The sequence below is a fragment of the Phyllostomus hastatus genome, unplaced genomic scaffold (assembly GCF_019186645.2).
Source record: "Phyllostomus hastatus isolate PE091 unplaced genomic scaffold, TTU_PhHast_1.1 phas_scaffold_442, whole genome shotgun sequence".
Taxonomy (NCBI): Eukaryota; Metazoa; Chordata; class Mammalia; order Chiroptera; family Phyllostomidae; genus Phyllostomus; species Phyllostomus hastatus.
Window position 1 is genome coordinate 1,509,222 of NW_025334030.1, and position 26,165 is coordinate 1,535,386.

Here is a 26,165-nt window from a genome sequence, read left to right on the forward strand (position 1 = left end):
AACCAGTAATTCAGACAGCAGGGAAAAAGCAATAAGAAAGTGCAGGAAAGCTTAAAACATTGTGAAGGCTGTTTCATGAAGGAGTCACAACTAATGTAGGCACAGGGACTTAGCAGTGAAGTGGGCAGAGATGAGAGGTTAATAGAGAAGACCATGGTGGGTGACTGCATAAAATAAATACACATAAAAGAAGAAAAAGCATCAAGTCACTTTCTCCATTCCGTGGAACTAGATTCTGTTGTTTGTTATATATAAGGATTTAACAAACCTGATGCCAGTAACAACTGTGAAATTACAATAACTTTACAAATCATTGTCATCTCAAGATTGGCATTAAGTGAATACTTTGAAAAGTTACCAAGCAGTACATAAGTGACATTAGAATTATGAATTATTTAATAATTTTTCTTATTTATTAGATTCCTTTGAGCACAATGGTGACCCAAACCCAAAACACACTATCATTTTAAAAGCAGCAGATTCCTCTAGTTTTTATAATAATGTGGAAACATGGCTATAAGGCACATTGTCCAGTAAAAATTGCCAACTTTCATCAGTGACATTAAAGATAGCCCAGTTATGCCTTCAAACTCATCCATCCAAAACATGAGCACATTTTAAAATGCACACACACACACACACACACACACAAATGGAGAGGAGGAGGTCATCCTGATATTTCTTAAAATACCATTCCCATAGCAAGAAAGATATCAACCATGACACCATGAAAACAGAACAATGTCACCAACCTCCATTTGTAAGTGAACCATTCTCTCCTCCTCTAGGGAATGCATTTTGCATCTAGCATAATTGAACATTGAGAGAGATTCATTTTTTAGAAGGTAAATCATATACAAGTTTTAAAAATCTGTCTCCTTCTCTTATATACACAAACACCACAAAACAGAAAGGTCTAGAGAGGACTTGCATTCTCCTTGACATATTGGTGGCTCACCCTCCCCAGTTAACAGCAAGAGAGCATTTTAGCCACTCAGCAAACAGCCTGATATTCACATTAAGAAGGCAGCAAGACATCCTTTTGACCTTTGTTATTACTTAGACCTCATGTTGTACATAAAAAGAGTACAATGATGTCAAACAAATTCCAGAAGAGAAGTATTTATTGCTGAATCTAAATCAAAAAATCCATATCTACTATAATGGCACTTCAAAAGAAGATATACTGTATTTACCAGCTCAATCAATACTAAATTAGCTGGGATAAATATTTTCAATTCTACCAGTCTTAAGATGAAGCCCACTATTTAGAACCTTGTGTCTTGGGGGAGACAAGGAAATTTTTGCTTATCACACAGAAACAAAAAACAGGAAGTATTTTACAAGCAGATGCACCTACCCTTAGCTGCTCTCTTTCACAATTCATCTGTTGTCTGGAAACCTACAAAGGAAAGGAAAAGACGGGGGGAATCAGAATGTTCTGCATCAAAACAACATGAAAGAAAGAAGAAAGTTGCTTCTAATCACTCAGCTTAAAGCAGACCTAGAATTAATTAATTACTTATTTAATTTTTTCATTAGAACTAAATAATTTTTTTCTTTAGGACTCCTAATCTTCCCTTGGCATTTCTATTGTGTGATCCAGAAACTCAATTAGGATGAGCCAATCTTGAAGGGGGAAGAGAAAAGAGGTCCCAGAGAGAGTGTAGGAGGTGAAATCTGCTCAGGGCGAAAACTCCCCCTTAGCCTGGAATCCTTCTTGCCCCATCCAACAGGCGCAGGCATTCTTTCCTGAGGGCCCCCTGGGCATAGTCACTGGACATCACACAGTGTCTTCTCTGCTGTTAAGGGCCAGTAGTGTCACCTATATGCCTTGGCAAATGAATTACAGTTTATAGTCCATTTCGAATCAGATGATAATAAGTCCCCATAAGACTGTGATGGGGAGAATTCTGAGGTTAATGCATATGTCACAGACACATGATCAATCAGTGATATCCGCCATAAGCTCAAAAAGGAGAGACTAGTGATATACAGGACATGCTTCACTTATCCTTGTACTACCAAAAACATGCTTCTGAAAATCAAAAGTGCTTCTTTGGGGTGACCATACAATTTATTGTTCAAACAGGAAAACTTACACGAGCTAAAGGAGTGGGTGGGGTGTTAATGGTGATGCCAGGGACATCACATGTGAAGTGGCAATGACAAAGCAAACTGGGGCATGGGGTCATTCTACCTTCAATTCTAACAGCTAGGCTGAAATAAAATTCAGGTATGCATTCACAATTTATTCTGTGCATTTCTGGAATTTTTTAAACCAATGAAGCAACCTCTGACTCCCAGCATCTGACAGTATATTGCAAGCTTTTGAAACTTTCACTAAAGGATAAGAAGGTTTGGAAACTGACTTCTGATGTATATTTTATGTATTTTGGATTGAAAGTTTCTTTTTTACTTTCCCTCAAAGAAAAACAAAAACAAGAATCTTCATTTAGGATATGCCAGAACCCCAAATCTATGTGCTTTGCCCATAGTGCCCTGGAACCCAGAAATATCACCTCTAAGAACAGCTCCTAAGAACATAAGCAGAGATTCACACAAATGTTTATTTACATGCCAATTAACTGCAGCTTTACTTATGAAAGAAAACCATTGTAAGCATGACAGTGTGCAACAATGGTAACATTTACAATAAATGAGAGCACACTGATTTGATGGTATAACATGCAGCATTGAGAACCATGGTTTTGACAAACACTCAAAGAGCTCTATCTAGCTTTTAAGAAGCTACAAAGGTACACAGATGTTATGATTCCTATTTTGTTTTAAAAATACAGTGAAATAGATCATAAAGAGAAGGAAGAGAGGTAAGAGAAAAACAACATGACTGAAAGTAAATATTCCAAAATATTTTTTTAAATGAGTACGATTCTGTAAGTATACAACATGCACAGGGAATTATACATTTAAAACAGATGACTTTACAATATGCTAATTATATCTCCGTAAACTGTTAAAAAGTGAAGCAGGGCAAATCCATAGGGATAAGTGGTTGCCATGGGATTCAGGAGAAGGCAAACAGGGTGGTGAAAAAGTTTTCAAACTAGATAGGAATGGTTGCACAATATTGTGAAGGTATTTAAAACCCCGGAACTGTGTAGTTTGAGCTAGCTAAAATGCTACATTTTATTTTAGGTGTTTTTTCCTATAATGAAATAAATGAAGTGGGTGGTGAGGGTCCAATTATGGGCAAGATGGAATCTCAGCCTGTCTCTCCCACTCAGTGGGACTAAACATTCTGTCCAGGCTGCAGGGAGCAGCTATCTGAGGTCTGTGAAGAGACAACAGTAGCAGGTGGACTGAGGAAGGAGACCAGAATGCAAAGACCCACTAGACAAGGTGAGTTCTTCCCTCATCCCCTCCTCAGAATCACCTGGCATGGATTTGAGGCAGCCTAGAGCTCAGCATTGGGCATCCACATACAGAGAGACACCCAACGCTCTGTGGGAATCTTCTTCTATGGTCTGAGAAGGTGGGCAAGTCCCACTGATTTCTCTTTTTCCTCTTGCCACTTGGCTCCTAATGCAGGCCCAGTCACAGAAGCACATGAGCAGGGTGAAAAGGCCACAGCTTTCTGGCTTTCAGACAGAAAAGTAGCATCTTGGGAAACCAAACATGTTTTGAGGATCCTAAAGAGGGAAGAGTTTGGAAAACTCTTGTAGTTTTCCCATCTAGTGCTTTTATAAACTCCACGCTCACCCCTGAGACACATGTGGACCTAGACAGGGACCACAGACTGTGAAAATAAAAGGGCTAAACTACTGCCACGGGCCCCAGCTGGCCACGGGGATGCTCGAGTGGGACAGACCCAACTGTCACTGTGAAGGTTTGACAGCAGAACTGATATTGGAAACAAACTCCACAGAAGGATGGTAGGAATGTGCAGCCTGATTTCAGCTGGGTTGATTTCCTGATAATACAAACAATTTCCATAGAATTTCAATAAGGCCTGGAGTCTCAACGCATAATAGTCAACTTACCGAGGACACAATCACAATTACTCGGCACATAAACAGAAAAGTCTACACTCATACAGGAAAAGACAGTCATGGACATTAACACTGAAATGACAAAAAGTTGTGGGAGTTATTGAGTAAAGATTTTAAGTAACTTTTATAAAAATGTTCCAAGAAGCAAGGGAAAAAACACAATTAAAACAAATTAAAATTTAGACAGTGTTGTTAAAGAAATAGAAAATATAAAGAAGAACCAAATGAAGATTTTAGAACAGTAAAAACAATAACCTAAATTTTTTTAAAAATGAACTCACTGAATGAGTTCAAATGTAGAATGGAGGTAGCAAAGAAACTCAGTGAACTTGACTGAGTAGATACCAAAACACCTAATGTAAACAATAGAAGGAGAAAAGGGAGGAGAGAAATAAGAAAAAAATTCGGGAGCCTATAGAACAATGCCAAAAGATATAACATTCATGTTACTCATTAGAATAAAGATAGTGTTCACTGAAGAAAAAATATTTGAGAAAACAATGGCTGAAAATTCCCCATATTTGACAAAGACATAAACCCACAAAATCAAGAAGCTCAGCAAACTCTAAGGAAGTAAACCCAAAGAAACTCATATCCAGCTGTAATCAAACTGTTGAAAACTTAAAATAAATAATAAAAAACAACAAATACACACAAAATACTTTCTGAAAAAAAGCCAGTGACAAATGATATAATATTCATGAGAAAGCAAGAGTTCAAGTAACTGTGAATTTCTTATTTAAACAAACAAATGATAACCAAGGAGGCCAAAAGGAGGTAGCAAATGATTCTCATTTGAGTTCTGAGATAAAAGAAGTGTTAACCCAGAAATCTATGTCCAATGAAAACATCCTTTAGAAATACTAAGAAACTAAGAAAATTCATTACCAACAGACCTATTCTGAAAGAATTGCTACAGGAAGTTCTCCAGACAAAGGAAATATAATACCAGAAGGAAACTTGGAACATCAAGACTAAAGAAGAGGAAAGGAAATGATAAACATATGGACAAATATAAACATAATGCACTAGTTGACTCCTCTGGAGTTCTTTCAAATATGTGTAATGGTTTAAAGAAAAAAATAATCACAGCATTGTCTAAAAAGGTTTTCAATATATATACATAAGATAAACCAAACATAAAAAGAGGAGGGCAAGGAACACTTATGGAAATAAGGTTTCTACATTCCAATGGAAATGGTAAAATATCAATTCTATGTAGACTGAGAGAAGTTAAGCACTATGTAAATTGTAATCCCTACAGTCACCACTTTAAAAAATACATAAAGTTATACACTCAAAGACAAATCATGTTCAATACTTGGACATTTGTTTGAAGAAAATAAATAAAACAAAGTGCCTTGACCTCAACCTCACACTTTACACAATCATTAACTTAACATGGTCAATGTATCTAAATGTATAACATAGAACTGAAGAGAGATGCGATTAAAGAGTAGGGGAAATACTTTTTTTCTTAATGCTTTTCTGTACTTTTCAAATTATCCTTTATGTCATAAAGGGTATTTATAATTAGAAAATATTTTAATAATTGTGCCTTGTAGAAATGTGTTTTAAAATGATATTGTAATAGTAACAGCTCTCATTTTCATTATATAAATAAAATAGCTTATCTAATAACAAGATTAATATTCTTAACATCTGTACTCAAAAATCAAAAGGGTTTGTCAGGCTCACAGAAGCATAGTGGTAACATTTAAAGAAACAAGTAAACTACTGACCTAAAATAAACCATGTGAAGTAAAGCAGTACTATAATGTTCCTATTGCAAAGTATTCAAGTGCAAAATTCAACAGTAGCCATGGAATTAGCTGTGCTGGCCTTCAAATAAAGCTGATTAAGAGATTTAGATATAATAAAAAGCATTTGAGTAATCTCTATAGTGGACATTTTTGGGTTTGGTTGGTTTGTCTGGAGTTTTGTGAGTGTTTTTTTTCCCTTTATTTATGTATTTTTTATTGAATTGGTTGTGGTGACATTGGTTAATAAAGTTATGTGGGTTTCAGATATACACTTCTATAATACATCATCTATATATTATATTGTTTGTTCACCACCCTACACAGCATTTCACATTTTTCCTGTATTCTGGCAATACTATCTCTCTTCTCCTTTTGGGCCATGTTCCTGTCCAATCCCATAAATTCTTTGTTAATTGCATATCATCACCACCACACTCTTTTGCTACCTAATAACACATACACCTGCCATTACCACAGAAATACACACATCTGAGTATGGTAACCAGTGACCTCTTCTTCTTCAACCAGTGATCCAGTGCAGATGGCCAGTTATGCAACATGGCTGAGTCCCACCATGAGTTCACCTTTGTGTTTCAAATTGGCTCATCACACAACACTCTATGCAAGGTGCAATGATGCTCTAAAGACTCACTAAGTTATTGCTAGACCTAATGAGACTCTTTAAAATATTTCCCCATAACCAATATGGGAAAGGTTCAGAGAGAAAAAGGCACCTGTACCTCCTTATCATTTGCTATGAAGAAAGACCCTGCACACTCTTTGAAAGCTAACCTTGAAACATAACTTATATGTACACTTTTCTACATGGCATCTCATTTGGAACTAACATGAGATATATTTTTTCTCCCATGGCAGTGATGCTCAAACCAGTATTTTTATACCCTAAATGAAAAAAGGGAAAGAGAGGTCTGGTGCTGCTCCTTTAAGATGCTTCCAGAGAATCAAATACCACTCTCAATAGGGCTGCCAAGTAAGCACTTATGAAAGGTTAGGAACTGAAGCAATAAACTTCAGCATGCGACCCTTTGCTCTCCTGGTTGAATGGGATGTTTAATAGCGGGGATTCATCTTCCCCCATGTCCTAACTTCGTCTAGCCAGCAGGGCCAAAGAATCTTTCTCAGATTCAGCCTTTTTCATCTCCTGACTTTGAGCTCTCTCTTATCAGCTGGTCTGATTTTTTTACCGGTCTGATTTTCCCTCCCACACATTACACTAGATCTGCAAGGGAAAGGATGGAATATTAGTCAGATTTCTTTTTCTACAAACCAGGACAAAATGTGGAGTCCATTTCTTTGTCCATCAGTCATTCCTTCCTGTGTTCAATAATATATGCATGTGTGCACGTGTGTGTGTGTTTATCAGGCACCTTCTGGATGTCAGACACTGTTCTATACACTGAGAATACAATAGTAAAGAAGACTTCTGGAGCTCATTGTCTAAGTGGAGCAAACAATGAGTAAGTTGACAGTTACAATACAGTGAACATTTGCTACAATAAAAATATAAGCTGTGCTAACAGCACATAAGAGGGACAGCAATCTTATCTTAGAGAGTTGGAAAAGGTGTTAATGTTTTATGTTTGTTTTGACTTTTAGAAAATGTATCCAGAGAAAGAATGGAAAAAATATTTCAAGAAGAGAGGGGAATGTGTGAAAATTCTAGTGAAGATGATGGAAGTGCCAAGTAATTCAATGTGGCGGGAAAGTCAAGTGCAAGAAGATATTGGTAAGAGATTAACTTGAATCCGTAAAAGTAGAAGTCAAAGGAAATATGAAGACACATGATAAATGGATGGATAAATATGCATGTTTTCTGGTTTGTAATCACATAATATTAGAAATTCCAGTTTTTAGGACAGTTGTGAATCATTCAGAAGAAACTACCAAAGACATCCAGCAGCATGAAACTCAATAAATCAAATCAGCTGGTACCTGTATATATTTCTCAAGTTCTGTATTTTCAGAATCATTATTAATTTTTCTGAAATAATATGGCATTCTCCTATAAATCCAAAGTACCTAGGGTGAGTGCTACAATTCACCTTCTCTTTATGCATTTCAGGATTATATACAGTTGACATGTATAGTCTGAGATCACATTTTGTGACTAGCACTGTGCTGTGGAAGAGGGTGTGAAAATAAATGATGCATAGTGAATTTCCTAAAAAATCTCAAAGAGAGAGGAAGAGAGATGAATGAAATACAGATTATAATGCTGGGTCCTAAGTGTCATAAAAAGAGAAAACACAGGATACCACAGGGACCTAAAGGAAAGGTGCTAACCCATCCTGCTGTGTAGGGCAAAGAGTGGAGGGAGGTGTCAGCCAGGTGCTTCTGGAGATGGAACACTTAATCTGAGCCTTTCTAGGGGAATAATGTACTCAAGAATTTGGGAAAGTGAAATGGCAAACAGCACAAAGGTAAGAAAAAGTAAGGGAGGACACTGCATTGTGGATGGAGGATGGGCAGTTAGGAAAAGTGCATTCATATTGCAATAATTTTATGTTTTGCTCCATTTTAACTATGCTGACAGAATATTAATTATTTTTAAGCAAAATAAATTTCACATTAATGGTGGTTAAAATGTATTCAATATTTACAATATGCCAGAAAGTATGATACATACTTTTTAGGAGATACACACACACACACACACACACACACACACACACACACACACACACACATACTAAACATTTAGGTTATATATATATTTAAACATTTATGTATGTATAAATATATATATTTCCTTTTTGGATTGTTCATTGTTAGTGTATAAAAACAACTGTTTTTATGTGTTAATTTTGTATCCTGCAACTTTACTGAATTAATTCACTAGTTCTGACAATTGTTTTATGGAATCTTTAGGATTTCCTGCAGTAAAGCTCACAACTTCATAAATATCCTTAGTTCCATTTTACAGATGGTGAAACTGAGGCACAGAGAGATTTTTTTTTTTGCATGACTTCCTAAAGTCACAAAGCTAGGAAGTGTTGATGAAGAAATTATCATTGGGATGGCTTGACTCAAGTCCCACTCTGAACCCCTGTAGACACAGACACCCACACCTTTACCCCACACCCAGGCTGCATCTTATTTGTCCTTAGTAGGTGCTCTTTATATTGTTTATTCTTATGTTTTACCCTTGTTCCAATTATTTCCCCCTTTGGCCCCCTCTACCCAGCCAGCCGCCCACTTCCATAGTCAATACCCACCCCATTGTCCATGTCCACGGGTCCTTCATATACATTTCTTGACCAATCCCTTCACCTTCTTTCAACCAGTCCCTTTCTCCTCCCTCCACTCTTACCACAGTCAGTCTGTTTTGTGATTCTATGACTCTGGTTCTATTTTGCTGATTAGTTTATTTGTTTATTAGATTCCTCTTATAAGTGAGGTCATACAGTATTTGTCTTTCACCAACTGGCTTATTTCACTTAGTATAATAGTTTCCAGTTCCATCCATGCCATTGCAAAATGTAAGAATTCTTTCTTCCTTTCTGCTACAGAATAGTCCATTGTGTAAATGTACCACAGCTTTTTAATCCACTCATGTACCGATGGGCACTTAGCCTATTTCCAACTCTTGGCTATATAAATAGGGCTGCTATGTACATAGGTGTGCATAAGTTATTTTGAATTGGTGTTTCTGGATTCTTAGGATATATTCCCAGCAGTGCAACTGCTGGATCAAAAGGTAGTTCCATTTTTAATTTTGTAAAGAACTTCCACACTGTTATTCACAGTGGCTGCACCAGTCTGCATTCCCACCAAAGTGCACTAGGGTTCCCTTTTATCCACATCCTCTCCAATACCTGTTATTTGTTGATTTATTAATGATGGCCATTCTGACAGGTGTGTTGCTGCTCTGCCTGATGTGATGCTGTTTGCATGTTTGTGGTTCTCTCCAACAAAACATGAAATGACTGTGTCAACTGGCTTCATATGAGTAAATGCATAGATCTGCACAATTTTCTTTGAATAGTTTTGAGTGGGTTTAGACTGGGTTTAAATTGGGAACTTTCCACCAATTAGATTTCTCTGATAATGATGCATTGGGTCCTTTTGCAGGTGGAGTTTTCTCCCCAGTGGAGACTGGAAGCTCAGGAATTAGACTGACTGACTGCCTGAGTCCAATCCTGGCACATCATTTTTTAACATCAGCCACATTGTAAAATCTCTCTGCTTAAAATTTCCCCATTTGTAGGAGGGGGATGGCATGGTGCCTATCGCTTATCCAATTTTGTTGTGAAGACAAAATAAGATAATCTATTATGTACTAAGCAGAGTACATGGCTCATTTAAATAACTCAGTGAATCCCAGAAAGTGCTATTACAATTAATGTGAGAGTCAGGGTGGAGCCTTCAGATGGGGCCCTAGGCCCAGCTGCCAAGGGACACCACCCATTGCAGGACAGGTCGTAGCTGTCACAGCATGGAAGGTACATTCCTTTTGTTCAATGGCTCCTCTGCTAGGAGGCTGTTTAAAAGGATGCAGGGAGGAATAGGGGAGAAAGGCAGTGTTTCCCAAAGCATGCACCTGGAACTTGGGAGAATATCAATGTCCATCAGAAATAAAATGGTTTAAAAAAATGGTGATTCATCTATATAGAGGTGGGCAGATTTTTTCTATAAAGAGTCAAAAAGTAAATATTTTTGGCTTTGGGAGCCATAAGGTCTCTTCGCTACATCTCTTTGCTACAACTACTCACCCCACTGTAGCAAGAAAGCAACCAGAAACAATGTGCATACAAATGACTGTGATTCAATAATACTTCATTCACAGTAGTCAGTGGGCTGGGTTTGACCTCTGGCTAGAATTTGCCAATCCTTGATCTATACTATGGAAAACTATAGATACATTAGAAGTATACTGTGGAAGGGTGTCCATGATAGAATGAATGAAATAGAGCAAACTCTACCAATTTTTAAAACACAACCTATTTTTTGTTTTAAAAACTATACATATACACAAAAAATATCCATTTACACATAGAAAACATCTGGTATGATAAACACCAAACTTCAAACAAAAGCACAAAAATGATGTCCTGGAAATGAGAGTGATGACAGGGATGGAATAGTGAGGCTGGTTCCTCATGTTTACTCTTGGGTTCTGTTACAGTGTTTCAACTTCCTGCAGTGAACACGGCTTGCCTTTATAAAGTCAAATAAACAGCAGCCATAACAATATGAACTTCAGAGTTTAGTTATAAGTTTATTCTAATGATTAAATGAGAAGTTGTATGTAGGACATCAAACTCAGGCCCAGCCTGGCACATAGTAGGTGCTCAATTAATGGCAGTTATAAATAACTGCCCCAAGCACCAAAAGGGTTAACCCAGAGTGGTTGTCTTGGGAAAAATTCAACTCCAGTTTTCAGGGATGTTATGTATTTTACTGTGGATTCTCTCCAGTAGAGAAAATTAAAATAGAGAGAAAGGCTGATCTGCCTACCCTATATATGAAATGTTTATTAGAGGTCTGAGTTTATGAAGACCCAAAATCCTTGAACATAATGCAATGCATCACATGAGTGTAATAAAGCCCATTGATTTTGCAAATGTATCATACAATGAGGTGGGTCCTCTGATTCCAAGAAAACAGGATCATTTGTGTTCAGATAAGCAAATGCAGACCTCATCACTTGTGGCTATTGTTTCTATTTGATATAAGGGAGGAAAAAGTGTGTGTGAAAATAGCAAGTGCTTAGAATTCAAGACAGGAAGTAATGAATAATCAACTGAAAAAATGAAAACAAAAAAGTCACAACAATGAATCAAGTGAACCATGATTAATTAACTTGATTCTGGCTCACGTTGTATAAATGAAGAAAATGCATTTGAGAGAACAACTTGAGGGAATCCATTCACCTTTCTCCGATGTTTTTATTTTAACCTCAGGGAGAACCAGAACCTGCTGCTAAACTCTTGTGTGATTTTGTGAAGGTGACAGCTTTGAAGGGGAGCCTTGGGAGCAGGGTGGGGGGTAGGGGATAGGATGAAAGAACTTGGCAAGGCTAAATACTAATTGGAAAAAAGGGGGTTGTTGTTATATGTAAACATGAGCAGATAAACCCAAAGATTGAAAGCTCTAACTTTTAGTTGGTGGCTATTAGTGCTTCGGGATAATTTATGAAGCATGCATGTCCTGAACTCTCAAAATACTTAGTATTTTTAGCTCTTGAATGATCTGTGATATATTATATGCTAGGCACTACACAGCACTTAGTGAGCACTTCTTCTCCTGCTGTTCCTTATAAAACTGCACCATTTGATGATATTGGTACTTATAACAAGAGAGTCACTGTTCCAGATGTAAGTCACTGGGGAGACTCAAGTGTTGGTTATCTGATTAAAGGGATGTCAGGGGTCAGGATGCCTGCAGAACTGGAGCGAGCCTCAAATAACAAGTTTTAAAGAGCTGTTTTCTTTAGAGGGAATGCTTTTTGCACTTGTTCTTACATGCACCCACCTTTTAAATACCCTATTAGTGACAGAACAAGTCCTTCAGGTCTGGGACAAAGTTGTTCTGGCAGACACATTAGATAGACACACACCAATCAGGAGGTGGCAATGACTGGCAGCACCTGGCTAGGATTCCCGGCAGCCCCCTGCATCCATCTGCTTCCTGCAAGGATGCAGTCTCTGGGAGTTGTTCATTTCAGGCTTGATGCTGGTCTTGAGGAGAAAGGGCAGCCCCCAACTATGAAGAGCCAGATTGGTCTGATATATGTTTAGACCTTTACAAGTAGAAACACAACATGTCTTTGTACCTGACAACTTGCAAGTTTGGGGAACCATATTGCCTAGCATTTATTCTAATAATAAACCATTTCCCCAGGCACATTTTTATTCTCTAGATTTAATAAGGTATTTTGTGAACTGAGGTAGAGGAGGGAGGGAGGAAACAATTGTGGTTATTACAAAGATGATTTCTATTTGTTTCAGATGCAAAAGCAATCACCATTCCTTTCCTTCATAATCAAGGGTTATCATTGCTCCCCCAAGCCCACTCAAACCCCTTGCTCAGTCCAAGAAAACTCAAACAACACTCACCAAACTGTCCTGAGGAACTAAATGATGTGGCATGCCTCCCTGAACCAGTTTCCTGGGACCATGATTACCCTATAGTTAGAGAACTCTGATTCTATATCATGGAGATCTCAACTCGGATTTTCCCATCATTCCCTTCTCCACAGTCAGAGGTGGGAAAGAGTGGGGAGGGCCAGGTGGGTGAGTTACATACCACTTGCCTATATCTGCTTAGATGTTCTCAAGATATTCCAAGTTAAGATGTTTTAACTGGGCCTTTTCTTTTTTTTTCTGCTTACATGTTATAAAGTTCTAATGATAATTTTATCAGAAGTTGATCATTTTATAATCTGCATCCATATTAAATAGCTTCAGCAGAGACACACAGGCCAAGGCTTTATCTGGGCAATCATCCTGATGATGTTAATTGCAAGACATTGGGGAGGCATACTAAACACAAACTCTAAAAGCCAGACTTTCGGGGTTCAAATCTAAACTCTGCTGCTTATTAGCTTAGGGACCTTGAATGAATTCCTCACCTAAGCTTGCCTATATACCCTGAAGTCTCATCACAAGGTTTGAATGGCTTAATATTTGCCAAGCAATTAGAAGAGTACCTGGCATACAGAAAGCACTATATAAGTGCCTTTTCAATGCAAGGAAGTAAATTTAATCCACAGTCTCTTTGCTGTTATTTGTTCCTTTTATAAGGTGACAATAGGCTGGGCCTGCCCAGTTGTATGGACATTGGGTGGAAAGTACCATTGTGGGAGAAACCCAAGGTTTTGAAAGATGGTTGATGCTTCTGAAAGTTTTGTGCTGTGCCATTAAAAGTTCACATCTACAGATCATGGAGTATGCCAACAGAGGTAAATCATGTAGCCACCACTGCACTGCCATAAAAAAACTGAGGTGAACTAAGTCCCATTGGACCAATTTTCCTAACAAGGAAATAGGGACATAAGTGACTTCCCAGAGGAAGGCAGCCCAAGTGAGCTTCCCCAGGCTAGCCCTCTAAGCTTTGCTGCCTTCTGCATCTAAAAAATCTTTACATAGCTGTACGAGGGCTTTTCCATTCCTGATTTCTGTGACTTTACAAAATGTCATCATTTAAGGAATGGAACAAGCCTGTAGCTGGAGAAGCTTGAGGAGTATTCATTTTCTAATTTTCCAGTTCAGTTGTCTGAAAGGGTTGCCTGGGTGGTGGTTGTTATTGTTGCTGTGTGTGCATGTGCATGCACGCCCATGTGCTCGCTCTTCCTGGAAAGCTTAATGGAAGGAGTGCTGGAAGACATATGCTTCATGAAAAATGAGCTCTTAAAACCCTAAACTTAAAGAATCTTTACTGGAAGAGCTAGGTTCACAAAAGTTCTCAGCCAATGAGGAGGCATGCATGTAAATTGCAGGCAATTTAAAAGGAAAATCTAGGTCATCTGGCTGTTTGCTTTGTCATCATCAGTATTAATTAGACAGTGGAAGTAATGACTGAGCTCAGAGAGCTCTTCAGATTTAAAATAATAATAATAATAAACCAACAGAGGAGAGCTTTACCTTCGGAAAGAAAATATTTTCACAAGCAGCATTCTCAAAGAACCTGAGTGGGGAAACCTTGCAATTAAATTCTGCAAATGTGCTCTGAAATAATCCCAGGGGAAGTCTTATCTGTACTTAATATTCAAATAAATATTCTTTTCGTGTGCAGTGTGTTCAATAGGGTGCATTTTACTTCATTTAAGTGTATAACGTAATCAGCATCGTGAGGGATAATCACCAGGAGTGGCAGAACCCTTTAACGAGGATAAGTGGGCCAGCTCTGCAGTTGAATGGGCAGTTGTGGGAAAGAAAAAAAAAGGAAAGTGCAGAATGCCAAGTACAGCTTTCCCCAGGAGTGTCCTGTAGGACCTTGACTCTCAAAGGGAGGTCCACAGACCAACAGCATCAGCATCACCTGGCAGCTCATTAGAAATTAAGCAGCATGAACCCTATCCCAGACCTACCAAATTGGAATCTGGATTCTCCAGGACCCCAGTGATTCTCATGAATGTTAAATCTGGAGAAGTACCTAGGTCAGGCATCCTCACTGGGATTTAGGAGCATCTCTTCTCTGTTATATGTCAATAAGGAGGTCCCTCTAACAGCTGCTCCTGTGTCTTCACATGTGGCCAAGGCTCCTGGGGGACCTCTCCAAATGTTTCATGGAAATGAAGGCCACAGGGCTCTTCATGCAGCCTCATCCTTTCCTCCCTGCTTCCTTCCACTTTTTTTGATGGTCATATTCTCATGGTCCTGGGACACATCAGGAATGAGGAGGAGGGGAGAAGGAGTTCAGCAACTTTCATACACACCCCCAGACCTCTAAGTGAATATTTCCAACCTCAGCCCCTCTCTCCCAGCATCTACTGGTTCCTTCCATGCGTAACCCAGTTTTCTGCCTTCTTTATCCCATATTTCTCATCTTAAGTGGTAGGTATTCTTGTTTTATTACCCCATTGAATTGACAAGAGAACTGAGGTTTAGAAAGGCTAAATTATGTACCCTGAATTCTAAAGCAGAGCCAGGACTCAAATCCAGACCTTCCCAAATTCAGAGCTTCCTTATCCACCGAGTCTCCCGCCACTTCTCTGGCCATCCCACCTTATCTGTGCAACAGAGAGACTTCATTAACAACACAATACCTTTCTATTGGTCAATTGTCCGAGCCAACCAACAGCCGACCTTTGACACAGTCCTTTGGGTGAGACTGCACAGCAGAGGCGACTATGGTCGGATCTCCTGTCTATCTCTTCTTGCATGCCTGTCCCTGCTAGCAATAGGTGGTGGGATTTTTAGATACCTGTGTGTTATAATAATAAAATCTGCACGATGCCTCTGATTCTGCACAAAATGACTTGTTGACCACAGAATAGAGACCCCTAGCGACCCTAATGTTGCCTGTTTCCCTCACCTGGGAAGTTAAGGACAAAATTAAACTACGGGGAGACCAACTGCCAGACGCTGAAGGAAGCTGTTGCTAGGAATGTTTCTTAGGGAGTCACCACCTGAAAGCTTAAGATTTATTAGAGCCACTACCCCTCCCATACCCTGGACAGGAGTGTATAGAAGCAAAGAGTTCTAGTTGAGAATAATAATCTCAGTACATGGAAACGAACACAAAATATGCCCCCCCCCAAGATGTATAAATCAAAAAATATAGGCAAAAAATTAGTTATCTGATTGAGATAAATTTAATTTTAATGGATAATAGTTGATTTCTATATACCTATAAATCACCCCTTGCACCCTTTTAATTTAGACCAATTCCTAGAATTTTAATAGATACCTAGTTACTAATTGGCACCTGAAAGTTTGTGCCCGTATAGCTTCATTGGCTAACTGATTAATGACCCTCTTGGTCAAAATAACCTTTGTTTAGTATGGTTGATCTGTGGGACTTCCTGTACTTTTTGGTTATTTCTTTGTTTAACATGATTGATCTGTAACTGTTTCTGTTTTAATAATGACACTATGCATTGAATGTTGTATAATCTCCCCTATAAAAATAAAGATTGACTTTTCTCGGAGAGTCAGTTGGGCCCAAAAAGCCTGGCTGTCCTCCCGCACCCCACCCGTTGTCTTGCTTCAGTCTCTTCGCCTTAGCTGTGCATCCTTCGGGGACGCTGAGACCCCGCTGAGGCTGCACCCCAGCAGTCAATACTTCCCCAAGCCTCATCCTAACCTCCCTTCTTCATCTGCTTTTTTCTCCATAATTATGTTAATTCCTTCCATATGGAGCTGTTCTGTGTCATGCTGTGTCTTCATGTTAAAGTTGACTTAAAGAAAGTTAACATTTCATTTCCCATTGTTTCCAGGTTTGCAGCGTAAACCAAGGGTGAGGGTCATCTTGCTGTGAGTCCCGAGTTCAACAGAGTCACCATGCTGTTAGAACTTGCTAGCTCCCCTTACAGAGGCTTCTCACCAAGACAGGAGGAAAGGGCAGGTTTTGTTTTCTCACCTTCTGAACACAAGGGCAGTTGGTGTACAATCTGCACACCATAGGGGTGCATACTCTCTGATGAACTGAATTCTGGTAATTTCAAATGGTTCCTGTTGACTCACATCTATTCACTTTCAATTGAAGCAGGTCTCCCAATAGCCAAGAAGAGTTTCCTTCCCCAAAGGTAGGGACACACTGTCAGCCACAGCAAGGGAGAATTTGCAGGTCAAAAAAGGTTCGGTGCAGGCTCTGTGCTGTACACCTGGAGACATCAGAAGCATTTTCAGTTCAAGCAGACCCAAGTATTGGGGGGAGTCCCTCAGAAAGGGTGAAAGAAAAATCTGTCATCACCCCAAAAAATGGCTGTGCAATTCAAGGACAGTCCAATTTAACAATGAACAATTTGTGCTAGGGGATTATTAGAGAATAGCATCTCTAATTCCATTGAGGATTTAGAGACCTTGGGCAGGAGAAAGTAAGAAATAATGCCCCTCCAGCAGGACTAATAGTTTTAAATAAGCTCTAGATGGGTAGATTGTCCCAGTCGGGAGCTAGCCAATTTATAATTTGCCCTTGACTCTGTGTTTTAATCTTTCACTTTTTAAAATAACATTGATTAAAAAATAGTAAAACCATCCAACTGTAAGTGGCACTAGAGGAGGAGACACAGTGGCCGTCAGAGCTTGCTGGCAGCCTCCAGAGCACCAAAGTGCATGCAAAGGAGATTCAGTTTCCTTCCCTGGACTTGAGCAGAGCTGGGACGCCATGGTAACCTCAATAATGAGCACCTTAAATAATGAGGACGCCTGTCCGGTCAACTTGGCTGAAACCTTCTTAGCAGCCACAGGCAGGGCTGCTGGAAGAGGAAAGCCTCTGTAATTACACTAATGAGGACGAGATAAATTGCAGGTCACCTCCAATGGGATGGTGGGGTTCCATGGGTGTCAGGCAAGCACACAGGGACCACCACAGCCAGATAGGACACCAACTGTGTTCTCTGGGCAGCAGGAAAAACAAGGGATGGTGTTTCACAGCACAGAAAAGTAGTCTTTAAGTAATCGGAATATCCAGCATTCATTAAGTGCTGCCTTTGTGAGAAGCACTGAACTAAAAGCTTTCCATGCATTAGCTCATCACAATGAATCATCTCCTATGCCTGATGAGTCTGATATTATTTTTATCCCTAGTTTGTGGCTCTGAGAGGTTAAGCAACCTGCCACAGCTGACATGGCAAGTAAATGACAACAGGGATTTGAGGCCAGGCAGTGAGGCTTAGGGTCCATTTCCTAACCACTGGGTCTCCCTGCCTCTCTGCCTGCAAAGCTGTAGCCCCATTCTTGCAGCACACCTGCCAGTCACTTCCTCTCTACCCACTTTCCCATCCATGGCACCACCGTGGCTACTGCTCTGGGAGAGACCACAGACCATGTGAGCCCCTCCCAGCCCAGATGAGCCCACCAAACAGCTTCTGTTTCTGGGACATGCTCCATCCCTATTATCCCCTCCCTTAGGTATTTTCTTTTCCAGAATTCCCACATTTCCTGAAAGGACAAGGATCTGGGCCCTTTCCCTAACTTGGTCATTTCTTCTAAGATAAAAAGGGGAAATGTGGAGTGTGAAATCAGACAGAGGTGAGTTCAATTCCTAAATCTGCCACTTAATCAATCACTGGACTTTAAATATACCCCCAAAACTTCCTGCAGTGTGTTGAATAGCATTCCCCACAAATTCATGTCCACCTGGAACTTTAGAATGTGACCTTATTTGGAATAGGGTCTTTGCAGATGTAATTAAGGTAAAGATTGAGAGGAAATGATAGTGGGCCCTAGATTCAATGTGAGTGTCCATATAAGAGACAGAAAAAAGACACACACAGACACACAGGGAAGAAGGCCATGTGACAGCAGAGACAGAGAGGAAGTGATGTGGTCACAAGCCAAGGAATATGGGCAACTACCAGAGGCTCAAGAGGCAAGGAGGGATCCTCCCCTAGAGCTCCTGAAGAGAACAAGGCCTGACACCTGGATTTTGGACTTCTGGCCTCCAGAACTGTAAGATAATACAATTCTATTTTTTAAACATTTTATTTATTTATTTATAGAGAAGGAAAGGGAAGGAAACGAGAGGGAGAGAAATATCAATGTGTGGTTGCCCCTCACATGTCCCCAACTGGGGACCTGGCCCACAGCCCAGGCATGTGCCCTGACTGGGGATCAAACTGGCAACCCTTTGGTTCATAGGCCCACGCGCAATCCACTGAGCTACACCAGCCAGGGCACATTTCTACTATTTTAAGCCAATGAGTTCATGATGATTTGCTGACAGCTCTAAGAAATGAATACACTTCCTATGCCTCATTTTCTCTTCTATAAAATAGGTGTGAAATTCATGACCTCAATGAACATAGGCCCTCCACATCATACTATACCCATAACCAAAGAGCAGACCTTTTTACCTTCATCTGGACATTTCTACAAGGTGCCTCCAGGGAGGCCTTCAGACCAAAGCTCACTGGAGTCAGTCAAATCCAAATCACAAGGCATTATGGACCACTTTGCTTATCATAACTCTTTGGCTCCAATCTATCGATAACATTACTTTTCCACCTAATTTTCTAAATATTTAATGAATATCTATCCCATTGTTTTCCACATTGCCTCAAAGGGTCATTCATGTGTCCAGTAAAAGTGTCCTTGAAATTCACATATAGTGTGTCTGTCATATTTTCCAAACCTACCATTCCAATGAGAAGAAATGACATGTGCTGGGTCCAGATTATCCTAAACAAATTGACATATAGATCTAGTTATCATGCTTCCTTCTTCAATAAACCTGCAGACTATGCTTCTTACAACATCCCCCAGACTGGAGGGAAGAGTTATGTGTGATGCTTCCTCCTGCACTTTCCAGGGCCCACCATCTTTCTTCCATCTGCTTTGAAACTTCAGGGATATCTGATATTTTTCCATTTCCAATCTCATACCCCTTTGCATTTGCCGCACATTCTCAATAATATTTAATGATCTCATGTCCAAGTTATTTTATTGTTTTAGGATATATGTGTAGGTAAAATACTTAGGGTTACTTATAGCTAACACTCTCCTAAGATTGTTTCACCAGTACTGACTCCATCACCCCTACCATCTTTTATTCCATCCTGAAAGAAGAGGGTTTTTCTTGGCAGAGAAGACAACAGTAAAGGAAGCAATGGAGAGTTCTGCTTCTTCTACATGATGCATCAAATTTACACTGTCATCCCCAAACAGCCTGCCTATACCTTTCTGGTTCTCTCTGATCAGGTTTTGTTTCTGGATTTGTCTGTTTTACCTCATTATGATTAGCAACATTTAGTTAAATTCATTTAAAGATTGGGCTTCCAAACTGTAAGCTTCTTCATGTGGTCATTTAAACCTGTAGATGAGGAAGCCAAGCCTAGAAAAAACACAGCTAAAGCATAGAACTGGGTTCCATTGTGTCTGACTTATGCTAGCACCCTCTCTTAGCCTCTGCCATGTCACTTTCTTTGTTGATGACAAGCTTTTGACTATTCCAAGGGTTCCATCATTCATGCCTCCATGCTCCACACTCTTACTAGATTTTCTAGGTTTCTCACGTCCTGTGATAATTCAGAGCTGGTTCACATTTTAAAAGAAATGCAAAAGCATACAAACAACTTTTTAAAGTATTGTACTACTAGAAGCCACAATGATGTTTGGTTGAATATTTTAAAAGGTGGAGGCTCCTTATTGCAATAAGATGAAGAGCTCATATGATCAAGCATTAGTGAAAACAAAATTCCACCCCATCCAACTCCAGCCCTACACTGAGGTAGAGCAATTTTCCAGCAATCCATTTACACCCAGTCAGAGCTCAGACAGTGTGCCAATTTGATTAGAAAATGGCTTACACACAGAGCCAGCCCTGTCTATTAGAGGGAGAACTGGACTAATGAATCTTGGAAATGGAAAAGTCTGTCTATCCTTCTTCAAATCTGTAAGCCAATTATTATATTGGATCTTGACTTCCAATATTTCTGCAGGCTTCTAGGCAGTGAAACTGTGCCAAGCAACAGGCAATAAGAGACCATGTTTCTCAGGGTTGCAAACCAGCGTTTCTGTGCTGGGAATTAAATAAAACTTCCAACCAACTCTCCTTCCCTCTTCCCTCCCTCCCTCCCTCCCTCCCCCCCCTTCCTTCCTTCCTTTTGTCTTTCTCTTTTTCATTCTTTCTTTCCTTTATTTTTTCCCTTTCTTTTTTTGTTTTCTGCTTCTTTAACAACAACAAAAAAAATTCAGTTTATATGTTACAGAGCTGAAGGGAAAGAAATACATCAGTTTTCCTGGTAAAAATAAATAACTTGACTGTTCTTCTATCTGGACACCTTCTTTGTCATGTCTTTTGAAAGTCAAATTCTGAAAGGCAGGCTTCAGGGGATTAAATTCTCTGGCGGTTTGTTCCTAGGTGGGCTTATCTAAGTACATTAGTCTTGGTCAGAAGCAAATAAGACTAAGGATAAGGGGGAGTCTAGTGGAGAAATTTAGAGGAAAAACTCTGGATCCAGACTGTCTAGGTCTGAGTCTTGACTCTGCTCCCGCTAGTTGCCTGACTTTGGGCAAGTTACTACTTGGCCAATCTCTGTCTCTACTAATTCCATCTAGAAAAAAAAGTTGGGGGTGGGGGTAGGAGGTACTAATGCTGTCTGATTTACAGGGTTTGTATGAGGTTCACGTAAGTTTATGTCTAAACAGCACTTTTTGCATTTTGTGGCACAGGAGCAGTATTATATAATAGTTATTAAATAAAATAGATGTAATGAACTTATCAAGAGTGATGATTCATCCTCACCATTCATTTCCTTGTTTATTAATTGAATAAATATGAGTGTCTGCTGTGTGCCAGGAAGTTAAATAAGACAAGGCTTCTGCCCTCAGGAAATGCTCAGTCTTTTAAGGAAGGCAGATCGGCAGATCTTTTTGAGCTCTCTGTGGTACAAAGGGCATTTAGGAGCGAGGACTTGGGAGCAGTGCCCCAACCACTCGCCTTTCTCAGCAAGTGTCCTCTGCCAGGAAACAACAGAGGACATGAGGGCCCGGGCTGCAGGGCAGCTAGAACTCTGCCTCTGAGGGGTCTTGGCTCAGACTCCAGGGAGATGGTGCCTCCTTCAGAGAAGGGCCAGCAGCTGACCTGACAGCCCCTGTGCCACCAGGCAAAGCAAAAGCTTCTCTGGGCAAATCTTTCTAGATGACACAGAGAGCAGCTATTAATGTCCAGGACAGCAGGTGCCACATGTAAACTTCCTCTAAACGTAATTTAAAGGTAGCACAGTGACCCCTGACAACAGGAAGCTGGGGCCTGAGAACAGAAGGGCAGGTAGAGTTGGGAGGCCACTGCTACCTGAGAGGTACAGAGAGAGTACTTCTGTTTGATGGCCCAGCCTGCCCTTGTCAGGAGATCAGGCCTTTTCTCCTTCCTTGCAGCTCTCTGACAAATGCTGCAGCTGGAGGGGGAGGGGGAGGGGGAGAAGCCAGGTAAGCGCAGCTGTGAGGTGTGTGTTTATGAGAGAGAGAGAGAGAGAGAGAGAGAGAGAGAGAGAGAGAGAGAGAGAGAGAGAGAGAGGAGGAAGAGAGGAGGATATAGGAGAGACTAGGGGAAGGGAGGAATTTTAAGGATGTGGGGAAGATGAAAGGGCTGTAAAAGAGTCAAAATACTTGGAAATATAAGGGCTGCCCTAAGCTGCGCTTTATTCATTTAATTCTGCAATTTTGAAAAGTATTGTAAATCAAACTCTTTTTCAAAAGCATTTTGTCATGGGCACAGAAATTACATTTTTAATTAAAACACATTAAATATGACCTGGCATGAATTAGCAGGGCTGGGAGTCCCGGGGGCGGGGAGGAGGGAGGAGAAACACCATCCTCACAAATGCTGGCCTTTTGCCTCCCCAGAAAGGAGGGTCTTAATAGTCCTCAGAGTGATCTCCAGAAGTTGTCTTTTAGGGAAACCCAATGCAGAGGGACACTTGCTGACACCTGCACCCTGAGCTTTGGCTGCGTCCTGCTAAAACTGCAAGCTTCCCAGTCAGCACACAGCTGATTCCTTCTCTCGTTGCTCTACATCGTGGTCCAGGACGGGTTTCCAGACCCACTAGTGCCTGCGCCAGTTAGCCCTCGACCTAGCTGTCTCCCCCAAGCAAGGCTGAACTCCCCCAAAAGGTGCTGGAGTTCAGAAGTCCCTGCAGTGCAGGGTGAAACTCGATCTTGCTTTCCAAACAGTTCCCTGTGGCGGGTATTTGTAGATTCCAGCCCAGCCTAGCCTCGGGCTGCTTTGAAAGCAGCGGCTCCAGTTTCAATCCCTGCAGCGCCATCTGCTGGCCATCTCTTCTTGGTACGGAGGATTCCCTGGACGCACGGGGCTCCTGTCCAGCTGGGATGTCTGTGGGACTGGCAGAGGCCCTGGCCCTGACGCCAAGCATTCCCCAGGACCTCCAATGTGGAAGCACCGCCATCTATCCAAGATCTCCCAATGCATGCCGCTTCTTCTCAGCTGTGAGCACGAGGAGCATTCCTCTGCAACTCTAATTGAATGGAATCTGGTTCCACCTCTGCTACTCGATGTATGGCCTCAGAATGTCCTGTCACCTCCCTGAGCCTCAGTGTCCTCCTTCATAAAGTGAAAAGGTGGGCAGGACGACCTCCAGGGTCCCTTTGGCTTTCTATGGGGTGTGACTTCAAGCCCAGTGTGAAAACCGTGTTGGCTGAAGACAGAGTCCAAAGAGAATTACAGTAGTCGACTCAGAATACAACTTTGAAACTGTGGTCTAAAGAGCATAACAATGAGGCTGAAACAGGATGCTGTGGAATCTGTGCCCAGGGCTCCTCCACTCACATCTAAGTTCATGGAAGAAGCACGACACCACCCTGAATATCAAGGAACCATGGTGGCAGCAAGTGGACACCCTACAGTTACCAGCTCCTGAAATCAATCCGCTGCCTGCCCTGGTGTTTATAGGGTGAGGAGGCATCTTCCAACATCTGCAGAAATTTTTTCACGAGAGCCTATAATTATTGTCTATTATTATTTTTTAAGTGTATGGGAGAGAAGCTATGGATTATAAATTCATGGTAGATTATGTTTTAATGTTCTCAAAACAGAATAATAATTGCTAAAACTGCTTTGGGTATCAAGCTTCATTGCACTAAACTGTACTCTAAGAATTACTATTTTTAAAAATCACTTATGGTACCAGGATGACACAATGTCACAGAACTAGACTGACAATCTCTGTCAGAGTCACCATCCCCCCATGTGTTACAGTCCAGGACAGAAAATGAATGCCAATGCTGTAAATTAAGGTGCAATTTGTAAATGCTTCATTAATATTTATTAAATGAGTATTAGATGTTCTTACAATCTTTAATAAGATATTATAAAGCATGTCATTAACATGCATTAGAGGCACATTCTTAGCAAGCCACACCATAGCCTGCTGTAGGAAATCCCTGGTTTTATGACCTTCTTCCTAAAGTCTTTTCCAAGATGTTATCATGAAGATATAGACACCTACGTGGCTCCTGATCAAAACATCCTTGGGGATGGTGGTGGACATCCTCTCACGGGCTTCAGAAGCAGGAAGTCTTCCATATTGTCAACTCTCTTTCTAAATTCTGTAGCTTCGCTCTTGCAGGAAACACATAGAGGGATAACAAACTTCATCTCTGGATTATTAAAAACGGCAGCCTCTGTCATTGTGTTGTGAAGGATTCAGAGGTTTTATCTGAGCTACATAGAAAAGAATAGTGTATAGTGATCAGTAAGTGATGCCTGTTTCGTGTACTATAGATACAAGTGTGATTGTAGAATAGGTAACACCTATCTGTAATATATAAGAAAAGAGATAAATACATAATTGGAGGGATTCTATTTGGGTTGTCTCAAATCTGCATTTGCATGAAAGAAAACATAAAAAAACATATCTTCCAAAGAAAATGTATGAAAATATAGAGAATAGATCCCCATTCTTTTAGCACTAAGAGGTCTTCATTTTGTGAACCAATAATCTCTTATTCATTTATTGAGGGCCATTAGCCCCTTCTTTCTGTAGCTTCTTGTTGTACATACTCTTTTCTTTGAACTAGCCAACATCTTTCCTACCTCAATGCCTTTGCACAGGCTGGACTCTGATTAGAATTCTCTTACCTTTATTCTTTGAATGAGATCTCTTCTTATCATGAAATGGCTCAGACAAAGTACCACCTCTTGCTAGAGCCTCTTCCTGTCCATCATGCCTCTGTTCTAGCTGTATTTGTTTAATGACAGAGTGAAAACTCAAGATTCAGAGGATGGGGTTCAAGCCCCAGTTCTGCAATTTTCTAGCTGTATGAATTGTGGTGTCAATTGCTCAACTTCTCTACACTTCAGTGTCTTTGGATGTAAAACAGGGATGAAAAGAACAGTCTCCATCTCGTGGGTTAAATGAGCTCACATGCAAAGAGCATTAAGAAAGTGTTTAGCATATAATAAAGATTCATTGAGTATTCATTTTTCTCATTTTGCTTATTGAACCATTTTTTCTTTTCTGATTTCTTCTGCTAGATGTTCTATGGGAGCACAGGTCCTGTACATCTGGAACACACTATAGTCAAGTTCATAACAAATGCTCAGTAGGTAATAGTGGAATTTCCTACCTAGGGGCTTCACTAAGGTTATAATGGATAAGACATAGTTTTCGCCTCTCTTGGGGCATCTGGGCTAAGAAGAAAGAAAAAGAAGTGTAATGTTTCAGTTCAATCTCATAAGGTCAACAAGAGAGGGATGTCATGGTGGGCAAGACCATCCTCTCAGGGTGGGCAAACCTGAGTTTGAGGGCTGTTTGTACTACTTCTAAGAGTATGATTTCATCTCTTTGGCCTCTGTTTGTTCATCTCTAAAAATGCTAGATAATGGTAATATCTACCTTCAAGAATTAGAAAATATATATATGAATATATGTGTGTATATATACACACACACACTCTTGTAATGTATCTGGTATATAATAGGTGTTCAATAAATCAAAGGTGCTATTATTATTTTATATTAGTGTTATTATTATTTACAGGAGGCTTGGTAAATACTGTGTTGCATACTTAGCCCAGCTGGTACAAATAAACAAAGGAAAATGCACCTTAAAGTGAAAGAATCAAACTCAGGTGTGGCCACAAGATGGATCCTAGAAGGTCTCCAGGCCCCTTCCAAAACATCCAGGTCTTCTAAAGGACACTTTGCACTGTCACCAGCCTGCCCAGCTCTGCAGGGAGGGTTCCCATTAGTACCAAGGAACTCTGTCAGCTTGGAGTTCAGTCACCTCTTGGAGGTTCCCCTG

General features: G+C 40.3%; 1 protein-coding gene across 12 annotated transcripts in view; it reads right to left on the bottom strand.

Annotated features, from left to right (window-relative positions):
- RBFOX1 (RNA binding fox-1 homolog 1) overlaps positions 1-26,165 on the bottom strand; it is a 1,503,477-nt gene that overhangs the window by 592,182 nt on the left and 885,130 nt on the right. For all 12 annotated transcript variants that reach the window (XM_045820711.1, XM_045820717.1, XM_045820712.1 and 9 more), the window contains one exon: positions 1,361-1,402. In XM_045820711.1, coding sequence (XP_045676667.1) covers positions 1,361-1,402 — 42 coding nt within the window. The remainder of the gene's footprint in view (positions 1-1,360; positions 1,403-26,165) is intronic.